This window comes from Gopherus evgoodei, chromosome 7 (assembly GCF_007399415.2).
Source record: "Gopherus evgoodei ecotype Sinaloan lineage chromosome 7, rGopEvg1_v1.p, whole genome shotgun sequence".
Taxonomy (NCBI): domain Eukaryota; kingdom Metazoa; phylum Chordata; order Testudines; family Testudinidae; genus Gopherus; species Gopherus evgoodei.
The window spans coordinates 23,721,122-23,744,118 of record NC_044328.1 but is presented as its reverse complement, the minus strand read 5'-3'; the positions used below and the strand labels follow the sequence as shown (position 1 = coordinate 23,744,118).

Here is a 22,997-nt window from a genome sequence, read left to right as displayed (position 1 = left end):
ACCTTTCAGAATAATATAATATCTAACAAACTTGGAGAAAATAAGGAGATTAATTCTCACTTTAATTACTGTGTACAATGAAAACATGGCCAACAGAACCACAAGCCTCTGCACAAGTGACGAATCACAAAGCATGTGTACTCCTCTTAACACGCACCACAGTGGACAGAATTCTATTGGTCACCAAAACACACTGTCACGTCACTTGGAAATCCAAACTCAGCAACAGACTTTATATATTTAATGTTGAGACACCAATCATTTTTTGTATAAAAGGTATTATTCTTAAAATAAGATAAAAGCAAAGTTACACAATAGTAACATAAAGCTCTGATAGTGCCACTGTAGTGACCACTGAGATAATGAAAGTCAATGAAATCGATTAGCTTGCCAAAAATCTATGCTAAAACATAAGCAGAGCCCTGCAAAGCAATTGAGCTGTGAAATCTCAAGGCAATTCCTTGATAGGGACCAGTTAGCTTGGGTAATCATATAAATTTTACAGACCTGAGGCAAATCACAGTAAATCTAAAAAAATGTAGAACGTAAAGACTCCCCAGACAAAATTTGCTTAATTATTTGTTGACTGTGTTATTTATTTCATGCCTTCTGATAACTACAATTTAGTTAACCAGCTGAAATCCCACTGAGACACTAAACAAAAACATGGATGCAGCAAACCTGTTTCATAGCACATAAGTCCTTTACATTTTATTGCATCCACCTTTCCAATTTAGTACTGTTATTTCTTTTAGAGATTGAGATCACAGGCGTATTTTAGAGTGAAATCCTGAAGTGGTGAATTCAGTGGGAGTTGAAGATACTAATCTCTCAGGAACTGGTCCTTCAGTTTTTTTTGGTGATTGGATAAAATACAGGACAACATGGCAACATACAAAGCTAGAACTAATCTGATATTCAAATATTTTTGTGAAGTCTTGAGATTCATTATTAATTACAGAATATAACCAGATGCATTTTTATTATAGTGGAACATCTCTATGTTGAAGTCAATTTACTGCAAATTTTACTACACTCAGAAAGAGAACAGAATCTCTTCTGATCCCTTAATGCTTTCAAAAACAGTATTACTACTTTATGCATATGCACAGCACAAAGTCAGGGGGATCACTGGCTTAAAATCAGCTACTATTCAGTTATGCACATAAGCACAAATCTCACAGGCAAAGATAACTAGTTGTAAAAAACATTACAAAGACCTAAAAGCTCATTTTGATGTCCTTCCTTGTGCATACTTTTCTCCTTGAGCTGTGGAGAGAGATATTGGGCCTGATTTTGCTGTCATACCAATTTTAAAACTAGGCTCACAGACTTCAATGCAATTGGTCCTTATTTACACCCAGTGTAAGTTAAAGGGAAGTCAGGATCATTTAATAGTCAGAGATGGACAGAACCAAAACCCCAGGTCTGAATATTCCCACGTTTGGAGAAATTTAGATCCCAGATGTGTGGCTTGGGTCCCTTTCTAGTTATAATATAGACTTTCTTATGATTGTTAAGAGTCCACAGAGGAAGTGGGAGAGGAGTGTGCATTCTCACTGGGAAATGCTAAACTATTAAATACAACACCAATTCCTAACTTTAAGCTATAGTATATGCCAATTCCAATGGCATCCGACATCAGCGGGTTTCCAAACCCACCCCAGATGAGACCAGAAACTGTATGAAATGTCTTATCAATGCTGTGAATATATGTGCACGTACACTGTACTATTTAAGGGCCTGATCCTGCAAATCCTTATTAACATGAATAGTCCTGTTGAAGTTACTGAAACTCAGTAAAGGATCCCAGAACCAGACCCTAATGTGCTCTCTGGAATAATATAGTCATTAATTTTGAATGTATTTACTTGCTTGACTAAATGCAGATATATTTTTATAGGGAAGTTTCTATGGAAAAAATGTTAGACTCTTTAATCATTTACTCCTAAGTTTAAATGCATTAGACTAAGGATGTATTTGGTAAAAAAAAATAGCCTATGAGATGGCTAAGAAATAAACCTCAACCAAAAATATGCACCCATCCTTTTGTACTTCACGTCCAGGAGAGCTGCCATCCCAGTGAGACATCATAAAACATTCTAAGTAAGGGCTGTGATACGCCCAGACAAATAATTCCTTAGATTTTCTGCACAAACATTACCAAATGAGTTTACCATTTCTTACTTCTCTCCCTAAAATGAGTCTTCATTAAGCAATCTAAAGATCTGCACTTACACAACAGACCCAACAAAATAGGCAACTTTCCCACCTGATAAGAAAAGGTCCTACACAACCTACGTAATGTCAAGATAAAACCCCTTCCTGGACTTTGACATTATATACAAATTAACGTAAATACCAGCCCAAACCTTCTCCACAAGCTTGGCTCTCCCTCAGGTTTCTGCTTTAGATCAGCCTGACTCTTAAGTCTTTTCTGTGTCAGACCCATGATTCCTCTTCTCAGGGGAGCACTCGCTCTAAGGTATACTTCCTCCCTTTTTAATGGCCTTCCATCTGGATGGCCTTTTCTTTAGATTTGATCTTGCTGGTAGGTGTTATGGACTGGGGACAACTTCATTCCATCAATCCCTTCTGCCACAGTCCACCCCATCACAAGATGGCGTTTCTGGCTCTAATTGTCTGTGTTTTTTTAACTTTTTCTTTATCTGGTTTATCTTTCATTTTATCCATTATTATTATTTATTAGTTGTACTGTGGTAGCACCTAGAGGACCCCACTCCTACCTCGATTTTTACATCAGTGTCCACATCTGTAAAATGGGGGTGGTGATACGTACCTCCCTTTGTAAAGCTTTTCAAGATCTACTGATGAAAAGAGCTAGGTGGTAGTGTTGTTTGGAAGGAAAAGAGGAAGGGGGAGGAGGAAGCCGATTTTGACTTTTTTCCTTCTTAAGGATCAGCGTAAATATCAGTCGTCAAGTTACAAAACCAGATGCTAAAAACTGATTTTAAAAAGATAGCCTACGTGAAATCCACTTTCATGATCTGAAAGATGAGTGGGGGGAAATGTCAAAAAATAAAGGATGTGAACTATCCAAATTTCCTGGTTATTCTTTCGCCTCTCCATCCTCCCACATTTATGACAATTAAGTGTACCAGTTTGTAGAACTCTTACAGAAAGACGTGCATCAGTGAACAAGCAGTTGACATCATGCATAGGCTACTGCTTTTATTATATGTTCTCCTCCTCTCCTTTTCATTTTCTTGTAACTTTCAGGAAGCCAACAGAGCTTATAAATCACTAATGAAAAAAAGTAGGACCAAAGATTCGAAACAGACATTGCTAAGATATATGACAGTTAAAGACTTAAGCAAGCACATAGAAAATAAAATGCTACTTTTCCAATGTATGTATATAAAAAATCATGTTCAAAGATGTAACACCACATTATTTTGGTGTCTCAAAACTTCAAAGTGTGTCTCAAGCATCTTTCAGTCTGATGCCAAATTGATCATTAACAACAAACTTTTTCATTTCTGAAAAAAAATATTACAGAGGTAATGACATCTGCACAGGTTTCACTCAACAAGCACTTCTGATGTTAAAATTCTTTGACAGCAACCTTCAAAATCAAAACAACTAATCAGTAGTTCAATCGTGTGAGACATCTGCCTTGAAACAAATCCTAATTGTATATTTTAAAGAAGTAAAACCTTTTGCTATTAAAAAAAAAAAGTTATACTGTTTCTAACTAAATATAAACAGGCCCATAATGAAAACTCTAGAATTTCAGATCCAACTTTTGTGATTGACACCTAACTAAAATAGATTGCACCAAAACGCTGGATTCTCAACTAACCACAACTTTGGATCAATATCAATCTGGATCTAAACATTGCCATTCAGCACTCTCTCTCAAAAATCCCCATCATCACCTAGACCAGATAAGTATTTAAACAGAAAAGCATACCATAGAAATAATTCTGCCAACTGTATGACTTAATACATCTTTTATCTCTAACTTCTCCAAGATATAGAACTGCAGAAGCAAACCAGACACTCCACATTATTACGATCAGATATAAATATGGCTAAATATAGATCTCTCTCTATTTACCCATTAAACAGAAATGCGCTTATTTTACTTAATTCCATGAAAATCACACAAGATAGCTCTTAATACCACTAGGCCCCATCCGCACTGAGAACCATGTTAACATAACATGGGAGCAGAACTCCCATTGAATTGCTTTCTAACATGGTTTGGTTAGGCAGCATGGGAAGTACTAAATAATGTTAAGAAAAAAAACTATTTGGGATTAGGTTCTTAGCTAACCTTGAACACTTTTTTTTTTTAAAAACCCAGCTTTTATCATAATTTGGCTCATTCTATAATGGCTGGATTATTCATATTTATATGAGTCACCCCCAGGAGCCTCAATCAGGACTAAAGCACCGTTATGTTAGCCATAATACAAACCAACTGGCCCAGATTTTAGAGGTATTTAGACATTGCTCCGCACTTTTAAAAAAGGGACTTAAGTCATTTAGACCTTGCAGCACTAAGTGAAGCAGTGCCTAAATATCTTTAAAAATTTGGGCATGAGCTCTACCCAAATAACTAAAGAATCTAAGGAGACAAATTACATGAAAGGTCTGGGTTGTATGGGGGACAGGTATGAGAAAGAAGGCAGTCAAATAAATATAATATCTACATTGGTTATTTTCTTCCTGACATCCCACAACACATTAATGAAGAGATTATGTGCACAAGAGGATAGTGATCTTATGAATCAGTTCAAGAAATTTTCTGTGCATAAAGGCCAGCATCAAAGAAAGTACAGAGATGTTTCTGTGAGAAGCTGACAAATGGACAGACAAGACTGGAACTATTGACATCAAAATGCATAAGACAGTAGATCAGCAGGAACTGTGTGTGAATTCAATATGATTAACACACACTGCTCCATTCTGAGTGTAGACTAGGCCTAAATTCCCTGCATTTTAAGTGAAACCTGTAAACTTTACATAGCTTTTTATAACTACACAACTAGTGACAAAAAGGTGTTCAAGACTTCAGTCACATTCCTAGATTCATATCTACCAGTGCTGTTTAAACACAAAAAGCCATATTAAAAATGACAAAAACTGTCTAATGTCTGACCTTGATACCTAGGGCTTTAGTCAGGCCATTCCTATTAATGCATATGGGAGTTCTCAGCTAAAATCCTACACAGTTACATAAGCAGAGCACAATTCAAGCCAACAAAAGGAGGAAATTCAGAGTTCTAAGACCTTTAATTAATTTTAATACAGTTTTTGTTATCCAAATCACATATACCCCATCTTAACACAGCCACTAGCTCATTCATCTCAACATCCTATTTGACATTGTCTTTCATGTTCATAAAACCTGCAAGCAGTTCCTGCTCTATGTCTACTCACTTCTGCACTTTATCTGCCAGTTTAACTCTAGCCTCTTCTTTTACTCTCCACACAATCCTTCCCAATGTTGGTTCGAGAACCTTCTCCCTTGCAAATCATGTCAGCTGGAACAAATGTTCCTGCGTGTCCCATTAACTGCCCATCTTAATTCAAATTTGATATGACAATATCAATTCCTTTTGTCTATACCTGTGAATCGTGCTCTCCCTTTGCTATTATTTACCTAAAAAGCATCTCCCGAAACAGCTTTTATCAAAGATGCTTCACAACAAAGATGTCCCGTAACGTTTTACTGTATTGTAATACACTTTGGTACAACAGCTAAAAAGTATTTTCTGTACCGATTTTGTTCTTTTCCATTTAGCTAACATTGATTTTTGTACTGTCTCTCCAGTGTGTTGCAGAAGCCAGTTTTGCTTACTTCTCTTTTTCTTGCAGTAGCATCACTAAGCAAGAATATGCACAGGACTTACAATACTTTCTGTTACTTAACAGCTACTGCAGAGCCAGCACAGGGAGCAGTTGAGGACAAAAACTGCTTACAAACAAGTTTTTTTTGGTTGTTTTTTTTTTTAAGTGAATATTGCTTTCCTTTTATTTTCTGGTGACTGGTAAAGTTTGGAATGCAGACAGAGATATCCACTATCCTGAAGTCATTCATCAAATAATATTCTATTAAAGATATGTTAGATTTGGGGCCTAAATTACCTGCCTGCGTTCTTAAGCATGCATAGATATAGTGCTAATCTCATCACCTTATGTCTATTATTACAAATGGCTTTTGACCAGCAGCATATCATACAATACATAGTGATAATCATTATCCAAACAGAATGAGGTGATATTTGGATGCCTTAACTCAGGTCAGTCACCAATGCCTTTGTAACCTCCTAGCTGCAGTAGGCTCTAATGAAGGCTACCTTTGAAGAACAGTTCGAAGCTTCAGTAAAATGAGATGATCTGCTTGTTCAGGGAAAAGTTTGGCCTTAGTGCATGACACATGTGCTCAGTGTATTGCAGGGGTTTCCCATCAACTCCAAGGTGAAATTCAAGGTTTTGGTTTTTGTCTATGTGAGGGTTTGGATCTGGTTATCTTACTGACTATCTTACTGACTATCTTCCTACAACAGCTAAGATCAAACATCAGATGAGCTGTTCTTGCTGACAGACTCAAGACGTACACCCTCAATACAAGGTCCCCATCTAGCTCTTTCTAGGGGTTTGTCAGATCTCAAGTCCACTGGCCTTCAGAACCTGGTTCGGACTCATCTTTACCAATAAGCTTTTGCTGTGTCTAAACAAAAGCACTGTCTTGTGGTAGCAGTTTGCTGTTTTCATGATGTGTACCGATATTGAGGGTTATTATTGCTGCCTACTGTGAACAATTTAAAATTCATATTAAATAACAATACAACTTACAGGAGAGGAATTGATTTAACAACATTTACAATTTACAATTTGAATTTTTTAACAAGTAGTCAAATTTGAGGTTCTTTTGACCTATCAAATGTAAATGGAGCCATTTGGGTTTCCAATGGCAACAACAATATGTTAATCAGAATTGTTATAATATGAGGTACACAGATTACATTGCAGAAAATTCTGGTAAAATTTTACTGATAATTTCCATGTTATCAATAAGGTGCAGTGCAAAACTTTTATTATTTTTTCTACCAGTATCCTAAATCCCAGCAATGTCTGAGAGAATAACAACTCCATGAATAATATAAATTGACAGGGAACTTCGTTTGACATTGAATTTGTTCCAATGTCAAGTAAATAGTTATTAATTTGGACCTCCGGGGTCTATTCACCTCTTGATGCAAATACCTAACTCCTACTGTTAACATTGGTTACACTACCAGTAAGGGAAAATAAACCCATAGTATACAGAATTTGATCAAGATAAATAGGATTATATTTAATCATGTGCATATAATCCAGTATACAGGATATAATAAAGAAGAAATATAATTAAAGACTGTGGCAGTGTGCAAAATATCTCTTTTTCAGTCTTACAGAAGAGAAGTTTAACAAAGTGTTTATCTAGCGGAATATTCTAAGGAATAGTTGCAAACTTTTATTTTTCAATATACTGCTGTTTTTTCCCCAGCACTGCTCTATCAAAGTATGCAAATATCTTTTTTTTTTTTTGGTGCATTCACCCCCAGAGCTCATCTTAACGATCTAAAAAGGCATAGTTTAATAAAAACAAGAGAAACTCTTACAGTAACAACACATGTTCTTTTTTGTATGTGATGCAATTATTGTAAATGCTTTGCTATTCTACCTATAAGAAGAGAAGGCAATCAGAAGCTACAGCCTCTTGCGTTATTCAGGAGGAAACCTTCACATTTTTAAGGCAATGAAGAAGCAGTCACATGAGTTTTCATAGGTTATCATAATAACTATGGTGCTGAAACTCTGAACACATCAAATTTAGGGATTTTACTAGTAATTGTCTCAACAGTGCTGGACCTACAGTAGTTTAGAACACATTCAAAACACTCTCCGCTGCAGCTATCGTCTACAGTAGGACAATAGCAATTTAAAAACAAAGTATCACCCTAGGTTCACAGTGGCACTGCTCTGATTTCTTGCAGTAATAACATGTATCAAGAGAGGAGAGGGTACGTGGCTAGAGCAATTTGCACTTACATCGGTGAAAAGAAGGATCCAAAAAGAATAATAATAAGGAATAACTTTGATAAACGATGAATAAGGAAGCCCAACATATAGAGCAAAGTAAGAGTCTAAAATCAAATGCATGAGGTGTCCAAAACAGATTTCTTAAAAAGTTTAATTTGGCAGTTACTGTCATTGTTAGCTCCATTATTCTAGGTGAGAACTATAATAAAAAGTTGAGAGTGGTCCACACAACTGACACTTGTGTTGTCAGAGTTGTGATGTACACAACTCTGTATAACATCAACTGTGCTTTTTTGCTTTTTAACCACAAAAACTAAACATCTAAAAGCATTTGACTGTGAGTAGAAATCAAACTATAGTAGTGTGCCTGCATTTTAAGACTGAATGAAAAATGCATGTTACACAGGAAAAGGTTCTGCAAAGATCATTAGTATCAGCAAGGAAAATTTTCCAGAAGAGTTTTTCTTGCATACCAATAATCCTCAGTCTCATATTCAGAAGATGAGTCTCCTGATTTTTAAAATTTTTCTCATAGTAATAAAGACAGTTTACTAACAATTAAGTGCCTGAAAAAATTCTAAATATGTTTACTGGAAGATCATAATGCATGAAATTGGGAGAAAAAATTATAGTATTTTGTAAGCAGAAATTCAAGGCACTTTAATAAGTGCAGTAGCCACGTGATATTTAGAATGAAGAGAGATTTTGGCTGCTATGTTGGATTCGTTCATAGAAAGTAAATCCATGTGGTTGCTTTAGAAGTTTTGTTTCAACTGCAAAAGCCTATTGTGCACTACATATTCTTATAAGAAAAACATGAAGGAGGAGACAGGACACATGGATATTTATATATTTTGAAGTAAACATGGTTTTCTCATTAAACCATGTGATATTATTTAGATGTATCAAACACCACACAGGAGATTTCTTGCTAAAGGTGTGGTTTTGGTATATTAGTCTAAAGGCACCACATACCACTGACTCCATCTTCGCTTTCTTGTGGTGAAAGCAAGTCTTGTGCACATTGGTGAATTTCATCCTAGGCTATCAAATATAATCAGAATCCTTTAGTATGTGCATATAACCTTAAGAGTTGTTATTCATGTAGTCTTTCAATTCTGTGTAAAACTATACCATCTGTGAATTTTACATCTTAAGCTGTTATGGAAATACAAGATGAAGTTAAAATCTTTTATTAAACATACTTTTTGTAAGAAAGTTTTACTTTACATATATGTTTCTACAGAGCAAAGAATATAAATCAATTTTTAATTAGAGTTTGGTGTCACTTTCAGACTACAAGATTGTTTTTTCTCTTCACTAACAAATCAATAGTTTATAAAACTGCAGTAATGTAATTTATGTTGTAACATAGGCGGTTGACTTCACTGAGCTTTGGATCAAGGCCCTGAACCTGAACAGACTTATACATGTTTAACTTTACATATTGACTTTAATGGGACTCATCAGGATGCATATATTTTTGCAGGACTGGGGCTTGAATCATACAAATAAGACCCTTTGCCGCATTTGCTAGTACTGGAAACTGGATGGTGAGAAATCTGGATTGTTAGCAAGGGATGAAGAATAGTATGGGAGAGAGAAGTACGCAGTTTAATAAAATATGCCACAGAACACCTGACACAATGTAAAAGTTAACAGCTACTGTGACTTTCCATAAAGATTCTCAGTACTTTTGAAATCACACTTTGATACAGTTTGATGGACTACTTCCATATTCAGACAGAAAGTGAAGTTCTTTTAGTAATAATCAACCTTAAACAAACAACAAAAACAAAGAAATCAAGGATTAGGGTTTAGCATCTAGAAAAATAAGCTCTGTGATCCCTTTAATATTTAACTTGGCAAATCATGTCATTCAATCAGTTAATCTCTTTAAATGTAGCTACAGCACAAGAAACTATAATGCAGTATCTAATATGCACGTCTGCAAACTCTGAACTTCTGCAATATTTATGCATATTGCTGAACTCCATCTCAGTAGTTTTTTAAGTTTCTGGAAGAGGGATCAGTTCATTCCATGTGGTACAGTCACTCATTTTATATAACTGAATGTTTATGTCACCTTTTGTCTTGTATCTCAAAAAACTCTACAGAGCTAAGTAATGTCAGCAGAATTACAGAGAAATAACATAGGCAAGGGAGTTAAGTTATATTTCAGGCCCACCAAATTCACGGACCATTTTGGTCAATTTCATGGTCACAGGATTTTAAAAATCGTAAATTTCATGATTTCAGCTATTTAAATCTGAAATGTCACAGTGTTGTAATTGTAGGGGTCCTGACCCAAAAAGGAGTCATCAGGGGGATCGCAAGGTTATTGTAGTGGGGTTGTGGTATTGCTGCCCTTACTTCTGTGATGCTGCTGTCGGCAGCGCTGCCTTCAGAGCTGGACGGCTCTAGAGCAGTGGCTGCTGGCCAGGAACCCAATTCTGAAAGTAGAGTCACCAGCAGCAGCAATGCAGAAGTAAGGATGGCATAGTATGGTATTGCCACCCTTATTTATGTACTGCTGCTTGCAGAGCAGGGCCGTGGGTCAGCAGCCGCCACGCTCTGGCCACTCATCTCTCAAGGCAGCAGCACAGAAGTAAGAGTGGCATGGTATTGTATTGCCACCCTTACTTCTGCACTGCTGCTGGCAGGGCACCACCTTCAGAGCTGGGGGCCCAGCCAACAGCCACTGTTCTGCGGCCGCCCAGCTCTGAAGGCAGCACAGAAGTAAGGGTGGCAATACTGCAACCCTTCTAAAATAAACTTGCAACCCCTTCTCTCTATCTCCACCCCACCCTGCAGTCCCCTTTTGGGTCAGGACACCCAGTTTGAGAAACGGTGGCCTCCCCCATGAAATCTGTATAGTATAAAAGCCCACAAAAGACGAGATTTCACGGTCTGTGACGCATTTTTCATGGCCGTGAATTTGATAGGGCCCTAGTTATATTACAGTTTCCCATATTCAATTGGCCTGTCCACGGGCACAGATTTAGGAGCCCAATCTGGCAAGGGACCTGCTCCTGCTCCCACTGAAATCAATGTGAGTTTTAGCATTGACTTCTGTGGGAGCAGAACAGGCCTGTGGGCCTCCCTCTCATAATAAGGAAAGTCTTCTGCAAAACAGCACATTCAGGTTTTCAAGTACAGATGAATGGTTTACCCCCAACTTTCCGTTAGGTTTTAGTCTGGATAGAAGTGTCTGGATAAGTAGAGCACGTTTCCATTCCCTTGGTGAAAACACTACACATACAAAAAAAAGTATAGTTAAAATCCTTAAAAATTTTACTGTGCGTCAACTGTTTTGTTGAGCATTCTGTCAGCAGATATGCATGTGCAATTCTCACTGAACACAACAGAAGTTAAATAAGGCAAAGAATTTGCAGTTACCCTTTTTGGTTGCAATCACCCCTAATCACAGATATCTAGAAAATTATTAGTTCAAGCTGCTACTGGAAATAAAAAAGTCTCTCTAGCTGAATTACTCAGGCTAATGCAATTGGGAAAGGGAGATAGCCATTTTTGAAGTATCAATTTACTGGCTATTAAAGCCACACTTAAAATTAACTGCATCACAGAATATACTACATCATTTATCTCATCTTCATTTTGTAGAATATTATCAGATTCCTTCGTACATCTGTATTAAGGACAATATTAATTCTGTCAATTACCTCATTCCAAAATAACCTAACGTTCTGGCATTCTGAAAGCATGTGGGACAAAGCAGTGGCTCAATCTGGAAACTGAGTCAGGACACCTCTGGACTGAAAATCCTAACAAAACCTCACGCCAGTTCTTTTAAATCTATCACTTGCTAGCAGATTCTAATGCTAAATAGCAAAGTCACTAAAAAACTCAGCTTTCATATACTTAAGTTACTAGTAACTATTCTAGTAACTTTTCATTATAAGACTTTCACAGCTGAAGGCTGAGTTTTGTTTTTTGTTTTGTTTTTTTTTTAATTGTTTTTATCCTGGATGCCTATGCCCTAAAACATGACCTTCTTTAAGGCATAATCATTCAGTGTTTGACAACTTAGTAAATGCAGCATATTCCATAGCTGATTAAATTTCATAGTTTAGTTTTTATGCAGTGGTGCAGCAGGTTACAGAAGTAAAAGCCCACAGACAAAGGATTTATTTCGTAAGTGTCTTCACTTAAATTTCCTGTTAGGGTCACTGGTTTAACAGATTGCCATGGAAAACTGGTTTCCCATAGTTTTGGGCATCTCAGTAACTGGCTACTTGACAGGTTTCAGAAAGTATTCATAAATGGGGAATCATCACCAAGCAAGTGTGTTTCTAGTGGAGTCCCTCAGGGATAAATTCTTGGCCTATACTATTTAACATTTTTAATCCATGACTGAAAGAAAACAAAATCATTACTGATAAAGTTTGCAATGACACAATGCCTGGAGGAATGGTAAATAATAAAAGAACAGGTCACTGATACAGAGCAATGTGGATCACTTGGTAAGACGGATGCAAACAAACAATATACATTTCAATACAGCCAGATAAAAAGTCATATCTATGAATATAGCATCACTGGGAAGCAGCGACTCTGAGAATCATGTGGGTGTCAGGGTAGATAACCAGTGGAACATGAGCTTCCAGCGAGACCTTCGGGACCAGAAGAGCTAATGTAGTATTTGGATGTATAAACAGGAATCTCAAGGACGACTACAGAGGATATTATCTTTCTGTTTGGCTCTGGGGTGACCAATACAGAAACTCTGTGTCCAGTTTTGGGTTTCCCAATTCAAAAAGGATGTTGATAAATTGGTAGAAGTCAGAGAAGAGCCACTAGAATGATTAAAAGGATTGGAAAACATGCCTTATAGCAATAGACTCAAGGATCTCAATCTAGTTGTCTTAACTAAGAGAAAGTTAAGGCATGACTTGGAAAGTGTATAAGTATCTAGGTACAAAAATTTGATAATGGGCTTTTCAATCTAGAAAACAAAGGCAATGACAAGACCCAATGGCTGGAAGTTGAAGCTAGACAATTCAAACTGGAAATATGGTGTACATTTTAAAAAGTGAAGGTAATAAACTATTCCATTATGCTGGATTTTCCATCACTGGCAATTTTAAAATCAAGATTGGTTGTTTTTCTGAAAAGATCTGCTCTAGTTCAAATAGGAATTAACTCAGGGAAGTTCTATGGCCTGTGTTATACAGGTGGTCAGAGTGGATGATTACAATTGTCCCCCTTAGTTTTATAATCTACAAATAAGCAATAGGAGGATAAAAATGTAATTGATTATACTAGCCTACATTTTTGACCTACTTCAATGAAGTCTATTTCAGGTTTGTCTGTTCTCTCCAAGTTGGCTGGTCTCCATATTGTATTTTACCAGGCTTTACATAACTTAACTACCAGCATTCTGAAAATCCATCTTTAGCTCAATTTTTTATTTTTGGTAGCTATGAAACAGATGGCATTCAGCATACAGAATCCATGTAACAGAAATGGGCACCAATCCAATGAAACAGTTATAGATGAATATGAATTAAAATAAAACTGAAAATAGCAAGTACGGTATACTAATATTTTGTTCCATAACAAACATGGCTGACATTTTTGGATATTCTTTACTGCTAAAAGACTAACAGTCATGTGTGGCTCATTAATAAACTATTTGCCCTGAGTCCCTACATGGTCCTCAGTAGAACGCACAAGGTGAAACAAATTGGAGTTTTTCCCATTCATTTCAGTGAGGTGAGATTTCATTCGAATCCCAGAGTTAGACTCAGACTTTAAGGCCAGCCAGAAGGGACCATCATGATCATCTAGTCTGACCTCCTACATGTTGCAGGCCACAGAACCTCACCCACCCACTCCTATAATAGACCCCTAACCTCTGGCTGAATTGCTGAAGTCCTCACATCATGATTTAAAGACTTCAACTTACAGAGAATTCACCATTTACACTGGTTTAAATCTGCAAATGACCCATGCCTTGTGCTACAGAGGAAGGCAAAAGCCCCCAAGGTCTCTATCAATCTGACACCCAGAAAAATTCCTTCCCGACCCCAAATATGGTGATCAGTTAGATCCTGAGCATGGGTGCAAGACCCAGCACCCAGACACCAGGAAAAATATTCTCTGTTATAACTCAGAGCCCTAACACTCCTAACTTACCCCTTTCCTAGGGTTTGGCTTTATTGATCACTCACTGCATGAAAAAAGCGACAAAGAGTCCTGTAGCACCTTATAGACGAACAGACGAATTGGAGCATGAGCTTTCGTGGGTGAATACCCACTTCATCAGATGCATGGGCTGATGGATTTCCACTCCATACAGCTAAATGCAATGCCTTGCATGGTGTCAAGTATCAGAGGGGTAGCCAGGTTAGTCTGGATCTGTAAAAAGTGACAAAGAGTCCTGTGGCACCTTATAGACTAACAGAAGTATTGGACCATAAGCATGCGTCTGACGAAGTGGGTGTTCACTCACGAAAGCTCATGCTCCAATAAATCTGCTAGTCTATAAGGTGCCACAGGACTCTTTGTCATGTTTCACAGACCCAGACTAACACAGCTCCCCCTCTGATACTTGACACTGCATGAAACTCACCTATGTTTCTTCTCTAGGCTTGGCCGCCTCTAGTGTTTTCTTCCAGGACTTCCTCTACCCTAGCTCCGTTACCATTGCATAGAGGGCCACCGGTATCTTTTTATATTCAGGGTTGAGTTAAGAAGCTGGACCTTCCACAATGAATCAGCAAGAAATTCAGCAGCTTTATGTAGCATAATAGCATCTTTTAAAGTGATGTGTCAACAGATGAGCCTCTTACTATTTTAATTGTATTACAAGGCCTCATTATTTTAATATTGAGGCTGAAAAACTCATGCGTGGGCAGTAAAATCTTTTATGATAATTTGAATTCTTTGATTCTGCTTCTGTCTCTCCCGCACACTCAGTTTGAACATTTTCCTTGCAGGCTCATGCAGAAAACATTTCCCTTTCTACAGTAACTCTACTTCACCCACAGCCACCTGGAGGTAATGGTAATAAATATAGATTAGACTAGACATAATATGCTTTGGCTTCTACAAAGTCTTACTTCAGGTGTTTGCTAATGATTGATTAGATTTACAGAATTTAGGGACACAATTAATTACAATTAATGGCAGCTGTGCATGAGATTTTCAGAAGCAGCTATGTGGTTAAGAAGCACAAGTTACTGAATTTCAATGGGATTTGTGCTTCTAAACCATCTTGCTGTTTTTGAAAATTCCATCCTATATCTAAATATCCTCAGTGGCTCTGAAAACATCAACCCTGGAACGATATTAAAATCCAACGAATGTTCCAGTATTGCACCTAGCTCATTGAACTGTTAAGTTTTGCTGCTTTTAAGTGTTAGGCTTTATCCCCACAGGGAGAGAGAGAGAGAGAGAGAGATGATAGGATTTAGGGCACATCTAAACAACAAATGAAGATGTGATTGTAGCCCAGGGAGGCACACCTGCACTAATTTTAATGTAGCTAACATGGCTAAGAATAGTAGTAAAGACATGGAGGCACAAATTGCAGCTCAGGGGTCAGCAACGTTTCAGAAGTGGTGTGCCAAGTCTTCATTTGTTCACTCTAATTTAGAGTTTTGCGTGCCAGTAATACATTTGAACGTTTTTAGAAGGTCTCTTTCTGTAAGTGTATTTTATACATACATACATGTTAAGAAGCTTCATTTAAAATTAAATTAAAATGCAGAGCCCCCCGGACAGGTGGCCAGGACCCAGGCAGTGTGAGTGCCACTGAAAATCAGCTTGCATGCCGCCTTCGGCACGCGTGCCATAGGTTGCCTACCCCTGGGCTAGCTGCTCCAGTACAAGCCTACTGGGGTCTCCTCGTCTGGACTCTGGTGCTAGTCCACTCTGAAGTCCATGCCACCATGTCTTCACCGCTATTATTACAGGGGCTAGCTAGATTAAAGCTACTGCAGGCATGCCCACCAGAGCTGCAATCATACTTTCATTTGCTGTGGAGACATCATACCTTAGAGAGGAGAAAGAAGAATCAGTATTCTGCCCTGTTCATAGGTAGCTGACAAACATGGCTTCAAAGTGGTAAGGGGTAAAGAGTAGAGATCCAAAAACTAACAGCAGCAAAAAAAAAAAAAAAAAAAAAAAAAAAAAAAAAAAAAAAAAAAAAAAAAGCAGAAAGCAAACAAACAAGGGTTTAAAAAGGAATATGCCCTGAAAACAGACATTTCTTTATGTTCAATACGTTACCTGAATTCCAGCAGTAAACAGTTGAGAAAATACTAAATATTACAGATGACAAAAAGACAATTTCAAGTTAAGGCTGAAATTGTCTGTTAAGGCTCACATTTTCTTCTGTTGGTTTGGCACTGCAAGAGTATCAAATCAATATTAAGTGGTCTATTGCGTAATAACTCTTTGCAAGTGTGATGGACCCATGACTCCGAAGGAACTCATGAAGACATCATCCATTATGATAAGTGGAAATGTGTGTTGTGGGCATTAGGGTACAGTTAAGAGGTATGACATAACTTGGCATTCCTTGGTAGCAAGGGTTTGCATTGAAGGATATCATACTTAAACATTGTTTTTTTCTTTATGAAATCTAAATATAAGATACTATCCTTTGATTACTATACTAAGCTAATATAAAGTTTTTAGCTGGATTCTTTTCTTTACATTTTATCCTAATTATATGTATTTATATTTGAAAGGCTTTCATAATGCTGAATTAGTACCATTGCAATCACGCAATGACAACATTTCTAGTGGTTTGAGAAGGTGGGTGGGAATAAGGACTCCTGGGTGCTATTCCAGCCTGCCATAAGGACTCTTGAAGTCACTTCTCAACTTTATCATTGGCTTGCTTTGTGACCCTGGGGAAGTCACTACCTCTGTTTCCCCATCTATACAATGGAAATAATATTTATCTTCCTAGGAGTGTAAGGAGGCTTTATTGAGGTTTGTAAAGCATGTTGAGATTTACAGATAAAAGACACTATAAGTAAAAATCTTTCCATGGCAACAGACTGATATGCAGAATTATGACTTCACTGCAGGATCAAGCAAAAAAGATTGTGAGGGACAGAAATTTCATTCAAGTATAAATGCTTAAAAATGGCAGGGAATACAATGAAGAAGGATTAGCCATGTAAACAGCTTTTTATATAAAACACTATTTTTTCCCATGTTTGCCCCAGCTTGCAAGTCTTGCTGGAATACCTAGATACATTTTTTAAAAACTTTTTATGAAACCTAAAAAACATCAGTTCATTTATCATAACAGATTCTTACTGAATGTGGGGGGACGGATGGGAGGGACACGCCATCAATGAAAGACACTTTAACAGTTTGCTGGTGTAAATATACACAAATCCACTGACTTCGACTCTGTTAATTTATGCCAACAGAAATGTATTTTCTTACTTCAGCAATCATGTAAACTTTTCCATGCACATAAAACTGCTGTGAAGCAGCATAATAAATTCAGGTGTTACTCTAATGTGGAATAATCAGCCAGCCACCTGGATCTTAGCTACACTTCATAGTTCAGCACAGGATGAAAACTGAATGCTCAAAACAGAGCTCCATATTTTACTATTTCTTTGAGAGAATTTCTCTGTTTTAACTATCGGATATTGTAAACAATAACAGGCTTACTGTACAAAAAAAAGTTACTATAGAAAAAAAATTTTTTTTTAAATTGGCGATAACTGTTTTTTTGTCTTTAAAACTAAAAGACTTCAGATGAAGCCATTGACACAGAAGCAGTAACAAGAATGCCCTCCACCATAATCATTGTACTTGCTTGCAAAAAACTATCAATATGTTGTAAAAATCTGGATGTCTTCTCAAGCAGAGCAACATGTTCCAAATATTTAATCTGTCCATATGATCTAACATACAAATAAAACCTATTAAGCTCTATACTCACTAGACAATTACTAATCCTTTCAGATGTTCTGATCTTAGATGTGTGCATACATTTCTACCCTTGAACTACAAAAGCTGGATTTTATAGCCAGGGGATTTAAAGACGATTGTTTTTTAAATCTAATCAGAAATTAATTATGCAATGTTCAAAAAATTAGTAGAGCCAAAACTTAACTCAATTATAATAATGGGAGGACTATTCTTAGTACTTTAAAATTTCATGTCTCTTGCAAGAAAGAAGTGTCTTTCACAGAAACCCATCGCTGTTCATTGACAATCACCCTGCCCATAAGTGTTTTCAACTTTTTGATTGTATGAAGTGCTGATTATAACAAAATATCCAACAGAGAAATACATAAATTCTCCCAAAAGCAGTAAGGTATAAAACAAAGGAAGTAAAACTTTTCAAGCTACCATGAGGATCTAGTTTTCCCACACACAGCCTGTTTTTCACAAAGATAAAATGGGACTACTTAAAAATACAAGATATTTTCTAGAAGTTTATAATAGTTGAATTAAGGAAACATTTCTGTTTTAATAAAAGACTTCTTAAACTGTTTTTAAACACAGGCATCATGGTGAGTAAGGAATCCAGCAAATGCTTACTCACAACGTCAGAAAGTGAAGCTGAGCCAGCAGCTTCACTTGCTTTGGAGATGAAATATGCATTGGATCCCAATCGACAGATTAAGAAAAGAAACAAAGCCCTTCAGGTGAGATTTAAAGATATCTGCGAGGCCCAGAATGAACAAAGGGACAAACAACTATCTACAGTACAGCATGCAGACAAAAGAGAAACAAAGCCCATCTCTTATAAAGCAGCTTATCGTAAATATATGACAGTGCCCGCACGAAGGTCCATACCTAATGTTACTAAGAGCACAGGAGTTCAGACCTCACCAGATCTTAAGAAGTGTTACCAGACATTCCCTTTGGACCGCAAAAAAGGGAATATTATTAAAAGCGTCTCAGCTGTTGATACCTTTAAGAGTCAAAACAATGGATTTTTAATAGATATTAAGGATGAAGATAGTAAAAACTCAGGGGAGGCTGCTCATTGTAGCAAGGTCAGTGACCTAAAAACAGCAGAGTTTATTTCCCATACCTATGAACGCATGAATGCAGTAGATCAGCCTTCTAGTGACAACTGTGCAGAGGCATGTAAAAGCACTGATTTGCACAGCTGTACTAAAGAACCTCCTCCTCTTCAAAACTCAGCAGACTCTACTTCAGAAGAGCCTGATTACCAGCTGCACGATAACGCAAAACATGATACAGTGCCTCTGGATAATGAGGAATCTAATCAATCAGCACATGGGAAAGTGTTTAAGACAGAAGTAGCTACAATTTATTTACCTGCATCCAGTTCACATGCCACACAGCCTGATTTGCAAAACTCTGCAGCAGAGACTGAATGGTCACTATGCCCAGCAACAGATGAGGAAAAAAAGAGAACTGTGCATCTTAATGGTCTGCAATCCCAGTCAGTAAATGCTCAGGCCGGCTCAACACAGGCACAGTGCCAATCAGCCGAATGTAATGAACAGACCCTTCAGATAAATGTTTCACCTATGGAAGAAAACCAGCCTTGTCAGACAGCAGTTGCTGTGAGTGAAGAATGCCAACAAATTGTGCCTCACACAGAAGTGGTAGACTTGAAAGCACAGCTTCAGATGATGGAGAATTTAATCAGCTCAAGCCAGGAAACCATAAAAGTGCTGTTGGGTGTCATTCAGGAGTTAGAAAAAGGAGAAGCTCATAGAGAAGGGTAAGTATAAACCAAACTGTTTTTAAAAGCTTTCTTAATATGTACTGTCATTTAAATTTGCCAAATTAATCTACACAAGAAGCATAAATCTTAAGTATATTCCAGTACTGAACCAGTGTCATATTCTTCACATGTTCTAAATGTTTTTGCTTTAGAAATATGTCCTAGATTAACTACATAGCCATCTTTAAAAATGGGTCTTATTTCTTTATATTCCTTTAAGTTGAATATTTAGTTGATTCATCTTTCTCGCTATATATATTTTTGTTACGGAATTGAATCTATTAGTCTGAGGATTAGTGCCTGAAATGACATTGAAGCTATTTCACTTTTTCTAATATGCACATAACAAACTACCTTTCAGAATATGCATTATTCAGTATGCTTTTTATATCAACAATTTGTATGAACAATAATTCTCTGTATGGCACTAAAATTTAGAAGAAAAGTCTCATTCTATAATAGAAATATGTTTTAAGATTAAGGGATACTAATACAACTCTGAACAATCTCATTAACTGCATGAGAATCTTGATTGTTTTATTCTTTAAACTTTAAAGTTTTTAATCTTATTTGTATTACTTCAGATATTTAATATAAAGGAAATATATGAATAACAAGTCTTCCACACAATGCTGATACTGTCCAAAATATGCAAAACTTTTCATCACAGCCAAAGGGAAAATTATTTTGTAATTATTTGTTTTCTTCCATAAGCTTACACATTTTCTACAAGTACTATTACTTTTGCACGAGTGATGCAAGTGATAGTTACTTAACCAGATACAGATAATTTAGTCTTTATCTGATAATTGCAACCCTTGGGTGCCTTTGGTGTCCCATATACATGATCTTCATTTAATACTATAAGGATTCATTGTCGTCATTTGCTAGTTTTTACTCAATGGCTGCATTTCAGAAGAAACACTTTTCTAACAGTTGCTCACACATTTTTAAACTCTTCTATAATATACAAGTTTTAAATTTAACAACAAAAACAAATTCAGTTTTTCCCTCTCAAATAAACATTAGACCTTTTCATTGTGTTTGGAGTAGATGGTATTCATCACCCAAACAGTAGACTTAAGAGTTACACTTTAATTTGTTTATTATTAAGGCACTAGAGAATGTTTTGTCAATCCTCAAATCTCTAAATATAATGCTTATAAATAATTTAAAAGTCAACCAGTTTTCTGAACACATAACTGTTTTCATTTGTTTACAGATGGCTATATTATGTTCAGGATAGACTGATAGTGTTTGGCCTTTCAGACTAAGGATCTACTCTCTCTCAAGCAATAGCTGAAATAATGAACTCAAAGATGCCCTTTTTAATTAAAGGGTAACTCCCCACCACCGTCAATTCTGCCCCATATTTCTCCTCACCTAGATGGGTCCATTCAATGTACCCAATATTAGGACTATACCCAGTCCTATACCACTGATGAATCGCTTTCCTAAAACCACAACTCCTACCTCAATCGGTGAATGATCCCTTTTAAAGTTTTTCAACATGACAAAGCCCTTGTCCTGTATTTCCCCTAATCTAGAACAATAAAAGTCTACCTTCAAAATAATACCCAAACCTAACAATATTAGCACTGAAAGACAAGATGGATGAGGTAATATATTTTGTTGAACCAACTTCTGTTGGTGAAACAGACAAGCTAGTCACCAACCTAAGTTGGTTCAATACAATATATTACCTCACCCACCTTGTTTCTCTTGTATCCTAGAACAAATACATCTACAACATCACTGCAAACAATATTAGCATAGACTGTTACAGCTATCTTCCCCATATCTTGCAAACTGATCAGAAAACAAGCCCTGTTTTCATTCTGATCACCAAGATAGGCGGTATTAGAACTCCATTTTCTACAGGGATTATTTCCTGCCCCCCCAACCACTTCCAACACCTCTCATCTGTGCTCAGATTGTTTAAAATAGGTGAACTGCACCAAGTTCAAGCAGTTGGAGGCAAGGAAAAATTTAATACTTCTGGACAATTCAACACTGACTAATGTTAAATGTTCCATTAGCATTTACATTCTAAGCGCCCTTTGGTGTATGCTTGTATGCTGGCCATAACATATGGATATAAGATAACACACAGCTTTCCAGTCTAAATGCACTCTTTTTTTTCTTGATCAAGTCAATATTTTAGTATCTGTCTGAATTTAGAAAATGGCCTCAATTTTAAAGATTGGAGTACTTAATCCAACATGTGAACTGTTAACTAACTGTTAACATGTTTGTCTTTGTTTATAATAGCTGAAGAGTTTCATTTTTGAAAAAGTCCTATTGTGTTTATATTGCATACTACAGTCATGCTAACACAATGATATATTAAAGAGTCATAAGACAGATCCCTTACAATATGAAATATAACTGGACACAGATCAGAGAATGTAAAATCTTTATTGTACCATGTAGTGTAATCTTTATTATGATGGCAAGATGGAGTGTAGGGCTGCCCTAACGTACACTAGCTGGCACTAGCCCTTGTGCACCAGGCACACTCTTGACATATCCCTGTGACAGTTTCTCAGGATGCCCTGGACTGACAATCACCTTGTTACCCCACTGCCTCAGCAAGAGAGAGACTTGCTTGTGCTTAAATGGATGTCGGCTCTATGGTGACTAGATAGCAAGTGTGAAAAATCGGGATGGGCTTGGGAGTATTAGGCACCTATATAAGACAAACCTCCAAATATTGGGACTGTCCCTATGAAATCTGTACATCTAAGTCACCCTAGTCAGCTCCCTAACACCACCAGTCTGTTAGCCACCCAACCAATCTCCTCAGGCCTTTGCCAGCCCTTACTTTGCCTCGCAGGTAACAAGAAGTATACTCTAGCCTCAGAGCCTCTCTGAAAGTATCCCCTGTAGGATTCAGCTGCTATCACTGGACACCGTCAGAAGTTACCAGGTTTGCTGTCTCCAAGGGAACAACATACACACAGCTTGACCGAAACATTTCAGGATCAGCTCCTTTATAACATCACAGCCCTGAGATATAGTTATAGTGAATAGAATCATATGTTTAATATTGGAAATAAGTATTTAAGAGGTACTGAAAAAGGATAATGGAAACATCAACGGTCACATATAAAACAAAGTATAACAGGCTCCCTAAGAGGCTAAACTTAACTTTAACAGACTCTTACCTAAAGCAGTCTCCCAGCATCCACCTTTCAAGAGTGCAAAAAGTGCTGTCCATTTTGCTCCC

The 22,997-nt window shown here is 37.0% G+C and overlaps 2 protein-coding genes across 3 annotated transcripts in view; one reads left to right on the top strand and one right to left on the bottom strand.

The window, feature by feature from the left end:
- The window catches only part of DOCK1 (dedicator of cytokinesis 1), a 541,297-nt gene that overhangs the window by 292,365 nt on the left and 225,935 nt on the right, over positions 1-22,997 (bottom strand).
- INSYN2A (inhibitory synaptic factor 2A) overlaps positions 1-22,997 on the top strand; it is an 86,004-nt gene that overhangs the window by 2,715 nt on the left and 60,292 nt on the right. For both annotated transcript variants that reach the window (XM_030568321.1, XM_030568322.1), the window contains exon 2: positions 18,568-19,765. In XM_030568321.1, coding sequence (XP_030424181.1) covers positions 18,573-19,765 — 1,193 coding nt within the window. In that variant the 5' untranslated portion in view covers positions 18,568-18,572. The remainder of the gene's footprint in view (positions 1-18,567; positions 19,766-22,997) is intronic.